Source organism: Adelges cooleyi, unplaced genomic scaffold (assembly GCF_023614345.1).
Source record: "Adelges cooleyi isolate 19-005CV unplaced genomic scaffold, UGA_ACOO_1.1 ACOO_flye_CR_arks_rails_tigmint_CR_PRNA_376, whole genome shotgun sequence".
In the NCBI taxonomy this organism is placed as follows: Eukaryota; Metazoa; Arthropoda; class Insecta; order Hemiptera; family Adelgidae; genus Adelges; species Adelges cooleyi.
In genome coordinates this window covers 6,850,234-6,864,756 of record NW_026096053.1, presented here as the reverse complement: position 1 = coordinate 6,864,756, position 14,523 = coordinate 6,850,234, and the positions used below count along the sequence as shown (strand labels likewise).

General features: G+C 31.5%; 1 protein-coding gene across 3 annotated transcripts; it reads right to left on the bottom strand.

The window, feature by feature from the left end:
• Positions 1–2,646: 2,646 nt before the first annotated feature.
• On the bottom strand, positions 2,647–13,683 carry LOC126840608 (protein yellow-like). 3 transcript variants are annotated; one of them, XM_050576468.1, is made up of 9 exons: positions 13,558–13,683; positions 13,427–13,490; positions 6,550–6,678; positions 6,023–6,236; positions 5,283–5,521; positions 4,637–4,763; positions 4,296–4,559; positions 3,947–4,230; positions 3,312–3,877 (listed from the first exon to the last, which is right to left on the bottom strand). In XM_050576468.1, the coding sequence occupies exons 4-9, from the start codon at positions 6,219–6,221 to the stop codon at positions 3,617–3,619; spliced, it is 1,374 nt and encodes a 457-aa protein (XP_050432425.1). In that variant the 5' UTR covers positions 6,222–6,236; positions 6,550–6,678; positions 13,427–13,490; positions 13,558–13,683; the 3' UTR covers positions 3,312–3,616. The 3 variants fall into 3 exon arrangements, with proteins under 3 accessions (XP_050432426.1, XP_050432425.1, XP_050432424.1); XM_050576469.1 differs by lacking the exon at positions 6,550–6,678 and adding an exon at positions 2,647–3,088 and having other exon boundaries at positions 3,685–3,877; positions 13,427–13,671; XM_050576467.1 differs by lacking the exon at positions 6,550–6,678.
• Positions 13,684–14,523: the final 840 nt, after the last annotated feature.

Below are 14,523 nucleotides of genomic sequence, written 5' to 3'. Positions count from 1 at the left end.
ATTAGGTTAGAGGTATAACTATTGTGCCTTGCGATAATCTGTTGATTGTGTTTTCTTGGTTTCCTTTTTTTTTTTGTTGTCTACTGCTAACATACTACATCCGTTTGCGCACAGTGTTTTAGTGTTGTTTTTCTTCTTCCAGATGTTCTTCGTCCGCTATAAAGTTTTTTTTAAATTTAATTTTATCATTTGTATTATAAGATCCAAGAACTGGTCTATTTTTTCAAACACGAGCCTTTCTACTTCCAACCGTTCCTATAATCCATCACTTTGATATTTTCTTCGTTGACGTTTAGGCCTAAAATGTTCGCTCTATTTATGAACGTTACCGTATTCTGTGCTACATTGTTGAATACGCCAGTGAAAACGAGTGTGTTTTTGATGTCGAAGCCAATCTGTATTCATTTTTAATTTTGTTTTTAAGTTTTGAGAGGAAACTTATATGAACATAGCCCACAATACATTAAAAATATTATTTGTATTTATAAAATTAGCTTACACTGTTTTGATTTTCACAACTTTATTATTAATGTATAAATATTAACACTTACAACCAGAGGCGAATAGGCATATAGGTGAAAAGGCATCTTAACTGTGAATAAAGTCCTAAAACTTATCCTTATTATGTTCAAGTTTTGTATAATTTCATTATTAAGTTTCTATCAAATAATGAAAAAAAAAAACAACCAAGTCTTATTAAAAACTTACTACTTAAAATTTGGTTAATTACTTTATATTTTGTATAAACTTATTTTAAAAATGTATTGAAAATATTGGGGATATCGGAAAACGGACAACAGACTTGTATATATTACAATAAATTGCACGGTGCATTTATTGCATCATTTCTGTGGACGAATATGAATCGCTAGAGGATTTGCTTTGTAAACCTAACCCAATCTTCGACCATTGTAAAATTGTAAACACTGTAGTGTAGCTTTATAAAAATTAATTTATACCGAAAGTTCTTATCTGCTTGACTAAATTGTATTTTTTCATCATTTTTTAGTTTAATCTTTTAGAAAAATAAAAAATGATAACTTAGTTATTTTTTAGTATTAGGAATTCCTATTATTTTTACTCGGATGTATTTTTTTTATATTAGGCTAATTTATAGTTAAGGGATTGTGTATAGTCAACTGTTTAAGCACATGTGTTGTACATGTCAAAATATTAACCTAACCTTGCCCCTTAAAAAAATGTGAGTTGTTTTATTAGCAGCTAAAAGTTGCGTATAACATTTTTATACATGCAATCTGTTAACTTTGATCGTAACTAGAAAAATGTATATGCAAAACACAGAAGAGACAAAAATATATGTATTATAATTTAATATTTATATTTTTCTTAACTGCCTAGCCTAACCTATATTTTTTTTTAGCAATTAAGCTATTCTATACTTATAATAATAACTACGACATAATAATTTTTTATAAAGACTCAGCTGGGTTCTTATTATGATGTAATAGTTGACTTTTTTGTTATGTAATTGTTTAAATCTTGTAATTTTAATTGTTTACGGTGTCGATCTCCTACTGTTTACTATTTATATTATAATTATTATTATTTTTTAGTAGGTACTTTTCTTCGATGATGTGAGTAATTAGTATTTCTATTTTGTTTTGTTTGTAATTTCATCGGTTAAATATATTTGTTTGTTTTAGGTTTTATGCTAGCCAATAATTAAAAAATATAAATAAATATTTTATAAAATTTTTGCTGTAAAGCACTAATTAGGTATTTTCCAAAGTTTTCAACAATGAGTGAGTATTTGAGTCTTAGAGCTTAAAAAAGCTATATATTTTAATTAGCATGTAGGCACAAGTCTAGTACAGTCACATGTTTTTAAACAAATAATATAACAATATATGTTGTTATAATACTATAATTATTGTTTTTTATAAACTATTATTACGGCTCATTTAACTTGTAAATCAATTTTTAATTCATCTAAACTAGAAGTAATTACTAAACATTTTAACGCACTTCTAGCCCTAAGGCGCATATAAAAGAATACTTTCTCCTTTTTTTTAATGAGTTTGCGAACCACAGAGAAATAATGCTACTTTCGTACAATTTATTACGTACAAGGTAATTACGCTAAGAGTTGGAGATCAGAAAAGTCTTGAAGAGATAAAAGAATTACTAGGTAAACACAATTCTTTAAACCTTTTTTTAAATATTATTGTGTGTAATTAATTTAACTATTTTGAAATATTAGATGCAATTTATTTTTTAAACTGTAAACAAATATGTATTTGATACATTAGTCGTAATATAGAGTATGTAATAAATATTTATAATATGCGAGTTTATATTATTTTATCTATTACGGGTGGACGGATCGTGAGTGAATGTAATTTATTAAATTTTTGAACTGTAAAATTATTCCAAAATTGTATATATTTTTCGAAAAGTTAATATGCGGTATCAATGTACATGTTCATGGTAAATAACCTTTACGTTAATTTTAATGAATAGGTTCCTAAGTGAGAGTTCCATCGTGTTACGCAAAATGAGCGCTATTTACTATTAACGCTATTTTACACAAATAATTATTAATCAACACGTCAGATGACTAACGGTAATGTTGTATTTTTTTTTTTTTTTTGATAACAACAAAGTATAAAATAATGTACACGATTTAATGGTATAAACAACGTCACGTGGTCACCGTGCGTTTTGTTTTGAACCGAAGGCGAACAATAGCAGCCGATCAACGACCGATGTCACCTGAAAGGATCGTATTTTCTTTTCCTGGTCTTCTTCCTAGTCCTGCCAGCACAGTTCCGGTTAACGAGCTGACCGTCGACCACGGTCATCCGACAGTCGTAGTTTATCGTATGCAACTGTTTACCGACATCCGATCCTTTGCCGCTTTTGCTGTTGTGCACATTGGCGTTTCCCGTCATCACCACGGCCATCCGGCGTTTGGTGTTGCCAGTTTTAGAGCCCTCCACGTCTTCGAACACCCTGGACGACCGGGAATAACTCCAGGGCACACCCGACGGCACCGGGACCCGCCACTCGTGCAACGCGTTACCGTCCAACAGCGTCACCGGTTCTGCTGTACCGTCTACGTCTAGGCCTACGTCGATTTCGGAGCCCTGATCAGGAGTTGTGGAACTGTAGAAAGAAAAAAAACAATACATTTTAAATCTCAATTAAACATATTAAATACACCACGAGACCAATTATACACCGTCTCAAGCTCAAATACATCTTGCACCAAACAACTATACTACCGATAAAAAAAAACAAATCATTACAGTAAAATGTACAATCTTAATAATATATAAAATACAACAATATTGAACATAATATGCAATAGCGTTTATTTATATAATAAAACACTCGACAAGCAAATAAATAGTAAAACTAACTAATGTACGGTAAAGCGAAAATTATTGCGAAATAAATATTTATCAGGTCGACGGTCAAATTATTAATGCTGTCATCACATATTCCGGTGAAGTAGTCGTATCGGAATAAATGTGTCGTGTCCGTTAAAAAATATTTACAGGTCTTCAGGGATTGTACGTTACTATAGCTAAAAAGTCGTGTTGACGTGGACTTTTTCTTCCTGTCGTTATTAGCGTGTATACAAAGCGAACCGTTAACCTCCTCTACCACTAAATACGAGTGATTGGGGGGGTTTAATCTTTTGAGCAGCTATTGGGGTACGGATCGGGGCAAACCTCTTATCGCAACCAGTGCCTCTGATCAGGTCGTCCACGCGACCGACGAGCACTCGGTATTTAATTGAGCTGCGGTCATTGACCAAAGTCGTGAAATGGTTCTGGAGCTGGTTGGAAACCACCCATATTCTATCGCCGACAATTTTCATGCCACTCGGAAATTGAAAATCTCTGTCACTCTGAAAAGCAACGGGTTTTTTTTTAACAAGTCTCTTAAATACCAACAACGACAGCAGTGAACGATTTACCTTGTACACGACCGGAATGTTTTCGGGCAGGAACGAGTCTTCGGAATTCCAACAAACGAGACTGTTGTCCATCATTGCCGAAAATAATATACCGTCGTTTGTCATGACTTCCACGCTGGACTGGGTAGGTCTGACGTCAGGGGACGTGAAGAACAAACCTTGACCGTCGATCAGACCGCTGGCAAACAATGTTTTGTTTTGCAAAGTGCTAGTGTACACCCAAGATTCTCGAACGCTGGCAAACGCGTGGAAGTACAGTTTTCGGTTGTTTCTCGTCGGTGGTCCTGAAAAAAAAAATGATATGAAAATACGGTTAACTCGATAAGAGTGTGATGCAAAACTATTGTACCCAACGCTAAACCCAGAATGCCGTCCATAAGGCCAAAGGTGACGCCGTTGATGTTAAAATGGCCTTTGTGGGGGTACGGATACAAATGGAGCTGGTCGACGACCCAGCTTTCGTCGTTTCTGAAATCGTACACGAGTAACTTGTAAGCCGTTGTATCGGTTATGTACGCGAACGTGTTTCGGCCTTTTTGGTCTCCAAAGTCCACAATGATATTAGTGAACAGAGAATCTTGCTTGTATTGTTCCGGGGGAAACGTGTACGACCCTGTAAGATAAAAAGAAACTAGTCGCGGCGCATCGAGGATATCCAATTATTTAATTTTAAAAAAAAAACGTAATTACTTATGATTTTATCGCCGTTTTTCAAATCGAATATCAATAGTTTTGGAGGGCATATGGAACGGGGATGGAGTTCAAATTGATTGATTCTGCCGGTGTCCACGACCCACAATCGACCCAAGTCGTCGATCTTTGCCCAATAATAAATCAAACAAGATTAGCTCTAGATATTATATTAAAAGAAGACAGGACACAAGCAATGATAAGCAATTAATAAAAGTTATTTATCGCGAATCTAACACTAAAATTAGTTGGAAGTTAGTGTAGTGTTCCGAATATTCAACCGCAAATTGAAGGGTTTCTGGATCAAAGTCAGATTATCACGATTGTTGAGTTAGCTTAGGTTATGGTATAGCAAGTTCACTGCTCAAATTGGAAAATTGAATCTAAAATGATGGAGGAAATCGAAAACTGTACATTATGAAAAACCCATTGAATTAAATGTTTTACCGGATCTACACTACCAAAGTTACGAGGTTGTGAGAGCCATAATTCCCGCTTTGGTAACTACCGAGTGAACGTTTTTCAAAATTCCCCATCGCTTTAGATCTGTTTTGTGCTAGCTTGGCTCTTGTCTTCCACTTAATTAATATACTATTGCATGCTCCGCATTAAAATAAAATGTTTGCGGTTCATTAACCGTATATACCTTCATTCTGAAAACAGAAATAATCGAATTGTCGCAGTCAGGTCTGTCTTCAGAGAGGAAATGGAATTTCCAACTTGGGAACGGAGCCAACAGCGGAGGCTTTGAATCCTCCGGCACCAGTACTGCCAACGACGCTGGATTTCCCGGCTTGATGCGTGGCACCGACACGAAAATTCGTTTTTTCGGCAACGAACTGCCAGGTCCGCCGCTGTTGAAATACAATCTGTCTTCAGAAGTACCTGCGAAACCATAATAATACCTATTGAGACATAGTATGTGTGCGTACGGTCGATTAAAATAAACCGGGATATTATAATAGACCCGATATATTATAATATTATAAAGGATATCAAGTCCGAATGTATAATATTGTCGATTTGCAACGCAAAAGTCGACCGGTTGTTGTATTATGATATGTGTGTGTATTGTGTGTCGGAAAAAAGGGATTATTAAAACGATATTTATTTGAAATCAAACTCGCCGGAACGATTTCCAATCGGAATAGGCGCGAACGCTTTTTGCTATTGAACCACCGACGTTTAAACCGTATCAACACGGAATGTTTGCAATTCGGTATTCTTGAGCAAACAGCGCGCCGCGGCCGGTTCAGATATCATGTACCTACCTACCTATACGTTTCGACACACGTTCAATATTAGTTTTTTTTTTCATTGGCAGCCGACGATAATAGTGGTGTATAATTGGGTAACCGATTTCTGTGCCACCCAACGTCGATTTACCTTGAAATACGTCTACGTCTAATATGACACAATTTTCCGGTATGAACTTTCCGGATCTAATGGCCGATTCCCGTTGCTGAAGGCTGCCGTAAGTGTAGTCCGCGTAAATCCAACTGTACTCGACGTCCATCACGCCGGCGGTCATGGCCGCGGTAAGTAGCAGCAGCAGCAGTACTGACCTAAAGCTGTATGGCACCATATTGTAATATATGCACTAGAACGAAAAAAAAACTAAATATGAATACAATCGAACGACAAATTATTATTACAATAATTTTTTTGATAGAATACCGTTCGAACACAACTAGATACAATAACACCGCGCGTTTTGCAATATTATACTTGTTTAGGTACACAACGTTTTGCGAAATACTTGTCCGAATGATTTGCCCAATGACCGATGAATAAATTATCAATTGCCGTGAGTATCCAAGGGGACGGGATCCCAAGGAGATAACACAATGGTTGAATTGGACCCGAAGACTTATTATTAAACCGCCACATAAATATACGTATATAATACTTACATTGACTACCGTAACGACTAACAAATTCCCACTGTGAAGATAACGTGCCGGACGACAAATCGAGTTAAATTATGCACCTGAAAGGTACGTTAATAGTCCTGAAAGCGGCAAAGTTAATGACCCTCGTTCCTAAAAATACAACATAATACTACTTACAAACTAACAATTAAAACATTTACAGGAAATACTCAGATAGTTGGGTAAATGTTTGCCAAGTAAGTTGTTATACCTAATCAAACCTAACACAACCGTTGGCATGTTATACGATTTATTTTAGTCGCTACATTAAATTTCACACGACAAAAAGTAACAAATAGTGCCTCGGGAGAGTTAATTTTGATAATAATATTTTGCCAGTATATCTACTTTTAATAGGTTTTGCCGTTTGCACTAATGGTAATATTACGGTTTATCAGACTTCAGTATAGTAAGACTACCCTTAAATTTCAGATATAACTTAAGCAAACGGCTATACGAGACAATTTTTTTTAGAGATTTTACTACGTATCTAACTATAATATTTCGTCAATTAAGTTGAATTGTTAGCAAAATTTAATTTTACATTGTATTATATTATTCAAAATATTATTTTAGAAATAACATTCTTTTTTAAACCGACAAATTATTATATTAAATATACTTATTATATATATATATATATATACACACATTAGTGGGAATATACATGGTCACTATACAAAAGTTTCCATTACTAGTTATAGTTTCGCTATAGTTCTGATTAAATACATTAAAAAAATGTATTAAATAGACAAATAAAACAATATCCAATAGGATTATCATAGAGAGCTGGAATTTTGTTATTAGTCATAATATCTCTCTAAACGTATGACGACCGTGACTACCATTATGTTATGCATTAATATTCAAATTAAACATTGCATAATAAATAAATTTAAATTCCTCCAATTTCACAGTGCTTTTTGAACGTCTGGAATTTTATATACTTAACTTCTCTGTACAAATTATTGTGACCTTTCAAGTTTCATTTAATATTCCGCATCCAATAAATTTATAATTGAATCAAGACCGTTCCTAAACGACAGCAATGCAGCCGAAAATTATTAAATCAAATCGTTAGTCGCGACAATCAAGAACATTGATTCAAGCTAATTCGATTTAAAGTAGACACTTTTAATCGAAGGTTTAATATTAATTTTTAATTTCATACTTCTATATCTATATACATAATAATGTCGCTTTTTGAATACTGTTAAAAAATCTATTAGGGAAAAACCAACCATTACATTGAAGACAATTATAGCTATCATAGCGATTATAGGTACAAAAAAAAAAACGTTATATTATCTATTGCTAACGAGTCTATTATTGATCCGTAGGTGAATGTATTGTAAACAATAATAGGGAAACCGTAATCATTAGGCATTGGTAGGAATAATATTTGCTATCATTGTTTAAAGAAAAATAAAGCAAAATGTATATTTCAAATTGTTAACAAAAAGTAACCTTTGATACAATTATTAGCGGTCGCTAATCTTTAAAGCTTGTAGTTACAAGTTAGTGATTGACTTTATATACCTAATATAATACTTATAATTTGTTTATCATTAAATAATGGTGAAATAAATCTATTAATAAATTCAATATAATACACATTTCCTATAACGTCAAAAACAACTTAAAACATAATTTAAAAAAAAAACAAATTTGTATTGAAAAAAGTTTTTTATGCATCCCTTATGCATTTTATATGTCTGTCTGCATAGAAAGCACACCAATGTGTAAACATAAATTATGAAGGGGTTATTTTTTATTTCTTAAAAAATTACAAATCTTGAGTTTTCTAAAAATGTGTATTCTTTTGCGTGCGTTTATCGATGAATAATTGGAAATAGGATTATTTGTATAAAATAATTTGTTATTATTTCCTACATCAATTTGTCGTTTATAACTGCTTAGCACATTTTTTTTGTAGATTTATATAATATTATACTGAACACGTGAATTACCTTATCCTGTACTATTAGCTTTATTCATAAATATTGAACACAATTTTAGAAGGAAAAAATACTAAAAAATCTAAAAGTAAAACTACTGACAGATAAAATTGTATGTTTAACACGCATAGTTTTTGTAATATAGTAGCTTATTACCTCTGTATATGATGGAAGGAGACTACAAAAACTTTTCATTAGCTCCCCAACTTTCCGGTGCTAATAAGATTCATAAGTGAAGTATTTTATAATAGTTAACACGATAAATATACTAGACGATTAATTATCGAAATACAGTTATATTCATATTTAGAACAGTGTATTGATAAAAAAAACCTCACTAAAATACCATATACAATAAAGATTTTTAAAATTACGTGTCGGAAAATCACTGTTGGGAACAGTACGTTACCTACACGAACGCATTAAACACCATTAGTGACAACTGAGATAGGTAATCTGCGGTAAAATACATTATGGTTATTAAATTTGTTAAGCATCTCGTGACTTCCTGGATTAACCTCGGTTCTGAACGTAGACATAGTGTACATAATATCCGTGATAGTTGTGTTTTCCTCAAAGTAATTAGCAATTCTTTGTTTTTTAACTACTAAAATGAATCAATCAATTAATGTATTAGATATAGCACTTTACGAACTACGTGTACCTAACCTAACCGGAAAATAATAGGCGACGCCAGTGTTATTTACACTACACACCTGCTATAATTAAATTATAATACCTAGGTAGTTCAATACTCGCCAATGGACGTCTAATGTCACTTCCGCGGCATTCTGATCATTAAAGTAACAAAACCCTCCGGTCACAGTTTAAGGTTAATGGTTTACGCAGCACGTCAATAAATTAGTTTTCACGTTATTATAATAAGCACGTATGTGGCCATTGGTCAGTACTCAGTATACCTTTAGCAACAGATAACCTTCGTTGTGCAAAATTTTAATCACCGTTATATATAAACAAGAAGAGATACAATTTATATTTACAATTTAAATTTATGCAATAGTACCTATACTGTTCATACACTGGACAAAATAAGTCCTAACACGTTATATATGTATTTAAGAAAATAATATTAAATCTTTAAAGTTATAATAAATATACGTATTTCTAAAAAATAAATAAATAACTAGCTGTTTAAGGAAAATAATGTTTTGGCATATAATAAATATAAATAAACCCATCCAGTTCTCTATATAGCAGCATTATACGACATACAGAGGCGGAAATACATATTTGGCGCTCCAAGGCCAAGAAAGACTAAATGCCCCTATGGTAAGAAGAGGGATAGTTTCAGATACTACAAAAATATGTTTATAAATATAGGGACCTGACGCCTCTAGGTTACCATCTAAATAACCTTGTCGGAACTCCGTCCCTGGTGTCATAATGATAAACGATGCTTAGGAAATGTTCAATGGAACTCCAATACTACGGTAATATCTACTCACTTCGAGGCTGTTCGTGAATAAGACACTAATTATAGTTTTTACAAAAATAAAAAAATAATCTTTATTTAATTTCTGGTCTTGTAAAATATTAACTCTAGTTTTTGAAACAATCATTGCGAACAGAGCCACAAACATTTTTTACTGTGTTTATTTTTATGTTCAATACGTCATTGCGGTAAGTTTCTAGTGGCGTCTTAGGAGAAATTTAGACTATACTTTACCCTATGTTTTTCTTATGCTCGTATCAAGTGTTAAACATATTAGTGACGCCGATATTGTAAAATTTTGAATAGGTAGGTAAATGGTAGTCAGACCCGTTTTAAATAAATTTACCGTGTAACTAGCGGAAAATTGCATGTCAATCATATATATATATATATATATATATATATATATCGATTTGTGATCTTCACAGAAATTATGTTTATATAATAATCCTAAACAAATAAAATGCTAAAACTTGCCTATAATTTTTTTTATACCCGATCCTGCGGCAATCTAAACTTATAATTAGTTCAGATACATGGGAAATTAATATTAAAAAAAATATATAGGTATAGCGGAGAAACAAATAAACACAAAAGGTTTGCCTCCAATTCGAAAAAATAAAATGCCGTCGGATTTGTTGTGGTTATATAATAATTTATACATTAATAACGTACCTTAAACAAGATGAACGGATATCATATTATTATTAGACCTTTATAAACCAACATTGGCTATTACAATTTATATTATGTTACTTTTTTTTTTTATAATGATAATATCAAATTTGTCGCGTGGTCAGCGAGATTGGATTTCTTTATTCAACGTGGTCGCCTAACAAAATATTTTCACTGTATCTGTTAAGTATCCGTACACTATAGCTGAATTAGCTTGTTTTCATGAGCATAACATAAGCACTATATGGTTCTAGGTGGTATAGAAAATAACACGCGTTTTCGAAAATCAAAATAATAACCTGTCAAACGAATCACACGATGTCGGTACAGCCTATATTGTATACATTTAACGTATACCTATATAATATAGTGTATTTCAATGCTCATTTCACAAAACGCAATCACCCGATTAACGTGGGCGGCGATAATCGGTATAGAAAATTGTCAATTAACACAATAAAACACACTTGTGTGCACTTATACTACAACATATACCTTCTAACATTTGATCGACTAATTAAACTTAATGGCATTTAATTTTTTATTATATCTTAGTCAGTTATATTTGTTATTGTGGTTTACATTTTAGAGAAATAAAAAAAACTGTCTTAACAACAATATGTATAGTAAACAGCTTATAATGAGTTTACATGTTTAATGATGACTTTCACAATGATTCCTATCAACACTCACTGCTATCATGTACTACCTGTAGTTGATAATTAGGTTAGATTTATTTGTCAGATCTTACGTTAATAATTAATATACTAGAAGGAATTATGAATTATAAGAAATCCTATCAATCCGTACGTTTTAATTAATCTAGATAAATCACCATAACAAACATATCGTCATGTTGAAATTGTTTTCCACGATAGTCCAAGTCAATCAAGTAAACAAAAATGTATAAACAAATACGTATGTTTAATTAAGAAGAGATTTTCTGTTAATAAATATGACAAGCAAATAATTACACTTAACCTTTTCAATAATAGTACTATTCAACCATATTTTTAGGATCGTATATAGTGAATTTGTATACAAATTACAGCTACAACTACATAATAGTACAGGTATTTAACAAAAGTAAATTTAACTGTTTGTAATTTAACGAAATTGGTTCACATTTGAATAGCTTTGAAGTACAAAATTATTATTGTGAATATTCTATAAACGAATAATTTCTGTCTGCAATTGTAAACCATTTAGCCTTAAATGAAAAAACATTGAAAAAAAAATATTGGTCGATTAATATGTTCACCACAATAAAGCGTTCAAAAACTATTGTAACCTAATTACTTGGTCAAGATCTGTAGATTGTACGTAACAATAAAACGTAACACGGCTATTATAATTTTTTTTCTGTGATATCTTGGATTTTTATTTAATTCGTAAGGTTTCGCAATACCTACATCGTTGTTATTATTACTGGGGGAGATACCGTTTAAATTCAAATAATTATTTTCACATCTCGCATATATGTGATAAAATCTACATTGTTTGATTGTACAAGTCTGCACAAAGAAAAGAAAAATACAGATACAATTTTTAACAGTAATCTATTTCATTGGTGCCTAATAACATTCATCAACAACTGTTTTTCAATAAATAATAGTACCTACTTAAATATTACAAGTGCGTACATACACTGATTTATAATAATAGTAATCAATAAGTTATTTTAATCATTGAGTTTTTAGCATTTGCATATAGGTATGTTATATGGATTCCAGAGATCCTATACGATTCCGGCCATGAGTTTTAGATATCTGTTTTGAGTTTGCCTGGAAATAATTTACACTGTCCAGGGACCCTAGATGGCATTGAATACCCGGGACCCAATTTCATTATAACAAGCGTTAGACTTATGGATTTTGGATGATAGTAATTAGTATTCAACCATTTTTGAAGGTAAAAAGTTAGTCGAGGGGTCGAGGGACGAAAAATAATACTAAAAATTCTTGATATGTAAGGGGACATCATAAACACATAATCGCCAAAAGCCTAAATGGTTTTTTTTTTTATTATTGATATTTTGTAAAAACAACAACCAAAATGTGAGAAACTTTAACTTTACTTTATAGTCCTGTTATAGGAAGTATAATTTTATTAAAGAAAAATAACAAGCCTACACAAAGTTAAACCTGTTCGCAAATTTAGAAAGCTCTAATGATTTAAATTTGAACATAACATGGATAACATATCATATCATAACATGAATTATTAATATTTTTATTTTTCCACTTTCAAACAAAATTTAGAAAATGGTAATTACGTAGATATGAGATATCGATAAGAGAATTCGTAGATTACAATAATTTCTTGGGTTTTTTTTTTTATAATTAACAGTATTGTCGGCATTTGTGTTTACAGTAACATTAAATCGTTCTTACGAAATGTCAAGACTTTCTGGACCATAGAATATGATTTTGTAAAATATAGCTAACTTACATATTCTAAAAAATATAAATATTTTATTAGATTTAACAGTGTAAGGTTACGATCACGGTTCACCACAACATGGCATATTATTATTTAAAATAATTTTAAATCACTTTTACATTTTAAGATGTAAGTAATAATTATGGAAATATGGTTTTAGCTAATATGTTTTGTTCATAAATTTCCTAGTACAGCAAGTAGCCAATTTGTGTGTACCGATTAAAGATTAAAAAATGACAACAGCATTTATGACTTAAATTCTAACACTGCACGCTCACGCAGCGTCGATTTAAAAAAAATAATCATCTAGTTTAATAAAAATTTGACTCACGACTTATTTATTGGTAGTTGTGTAATTCCCTGGCACTATTTCAACTCACTTAGGTATCACTAAACTGAAATACAATGGTTTATATTTAATTAATAACATTGAAAACAATTTTTAGGAAACAACACTATTACAATTAAATACAAAATGACTTAAAAACTACTCTTGAGACATATTTTTATGTTCACCGCATTGTTGATTGCACAGTACTATAAATGATCAATAGGTCTATAGGAGTGACCGAAGCGCCGGCAAACTGTAAATATAACACTTTTCCCTCTTATTTGGATTAAACAGCATTGGGTAGGGCCAGGTTTGTTGTACCTACAACACACCTGTTCTACTAGGTTTACTTCCTACAATAACCAACCGCTCGAATCCTTGCATTGATTTCGATAACGTTAATTACAACAATCAGCTTAGCTAATGGGACACTGAAAGCAGATAGCCGCCGACAATTTTGTAAATAAACTATTAAACCAAAACGTAGATCAATTACAAATAATGGAAACCAGTTTTTTTTATTATTCAGTCTACCGATAGGTACTCTATTAACTTGTTGATTATTTTATTGTAATAATTTAAGCAATAATCTATTACGCATTTTCTAGGGCGTAAGATCTACGTTTTTTTGGAGTGATATTTAAAAAAAATATTATTAAAACTTATTAAATTTACTTTAATTGTCATTATTATTGTTATAGTTTATAAAGCAAAAACTTACCATTAATCAAAATATTAAATTAAAATGAAAAGCTTTAGTATTGTAAATATTTATTTGTATTAAATCATTATGTAATACAAAATATCATTATTCATTATCAGCCTAATAATAAATATATATATAAAAAACACCAATTTTTAGGTAGGCACCATTGATAAGTCTAAAACATTAATAGTCGAGACTAGGTAATTTTTAATGAAACGCATTCAAATATTTAATTGAGAAATTGTTCAACTGCGTTTTTAGCTTATAAACCGCAAATATGTTTTGAGTACAATATAAATGTGTTCCGTGTTCGCAGGTAACAGATTGCGTTGTAGAATAAATAGTTTTTGTTTTAACAATGTGTCTACTTTTTTTATTCGTTTGAAAGCTG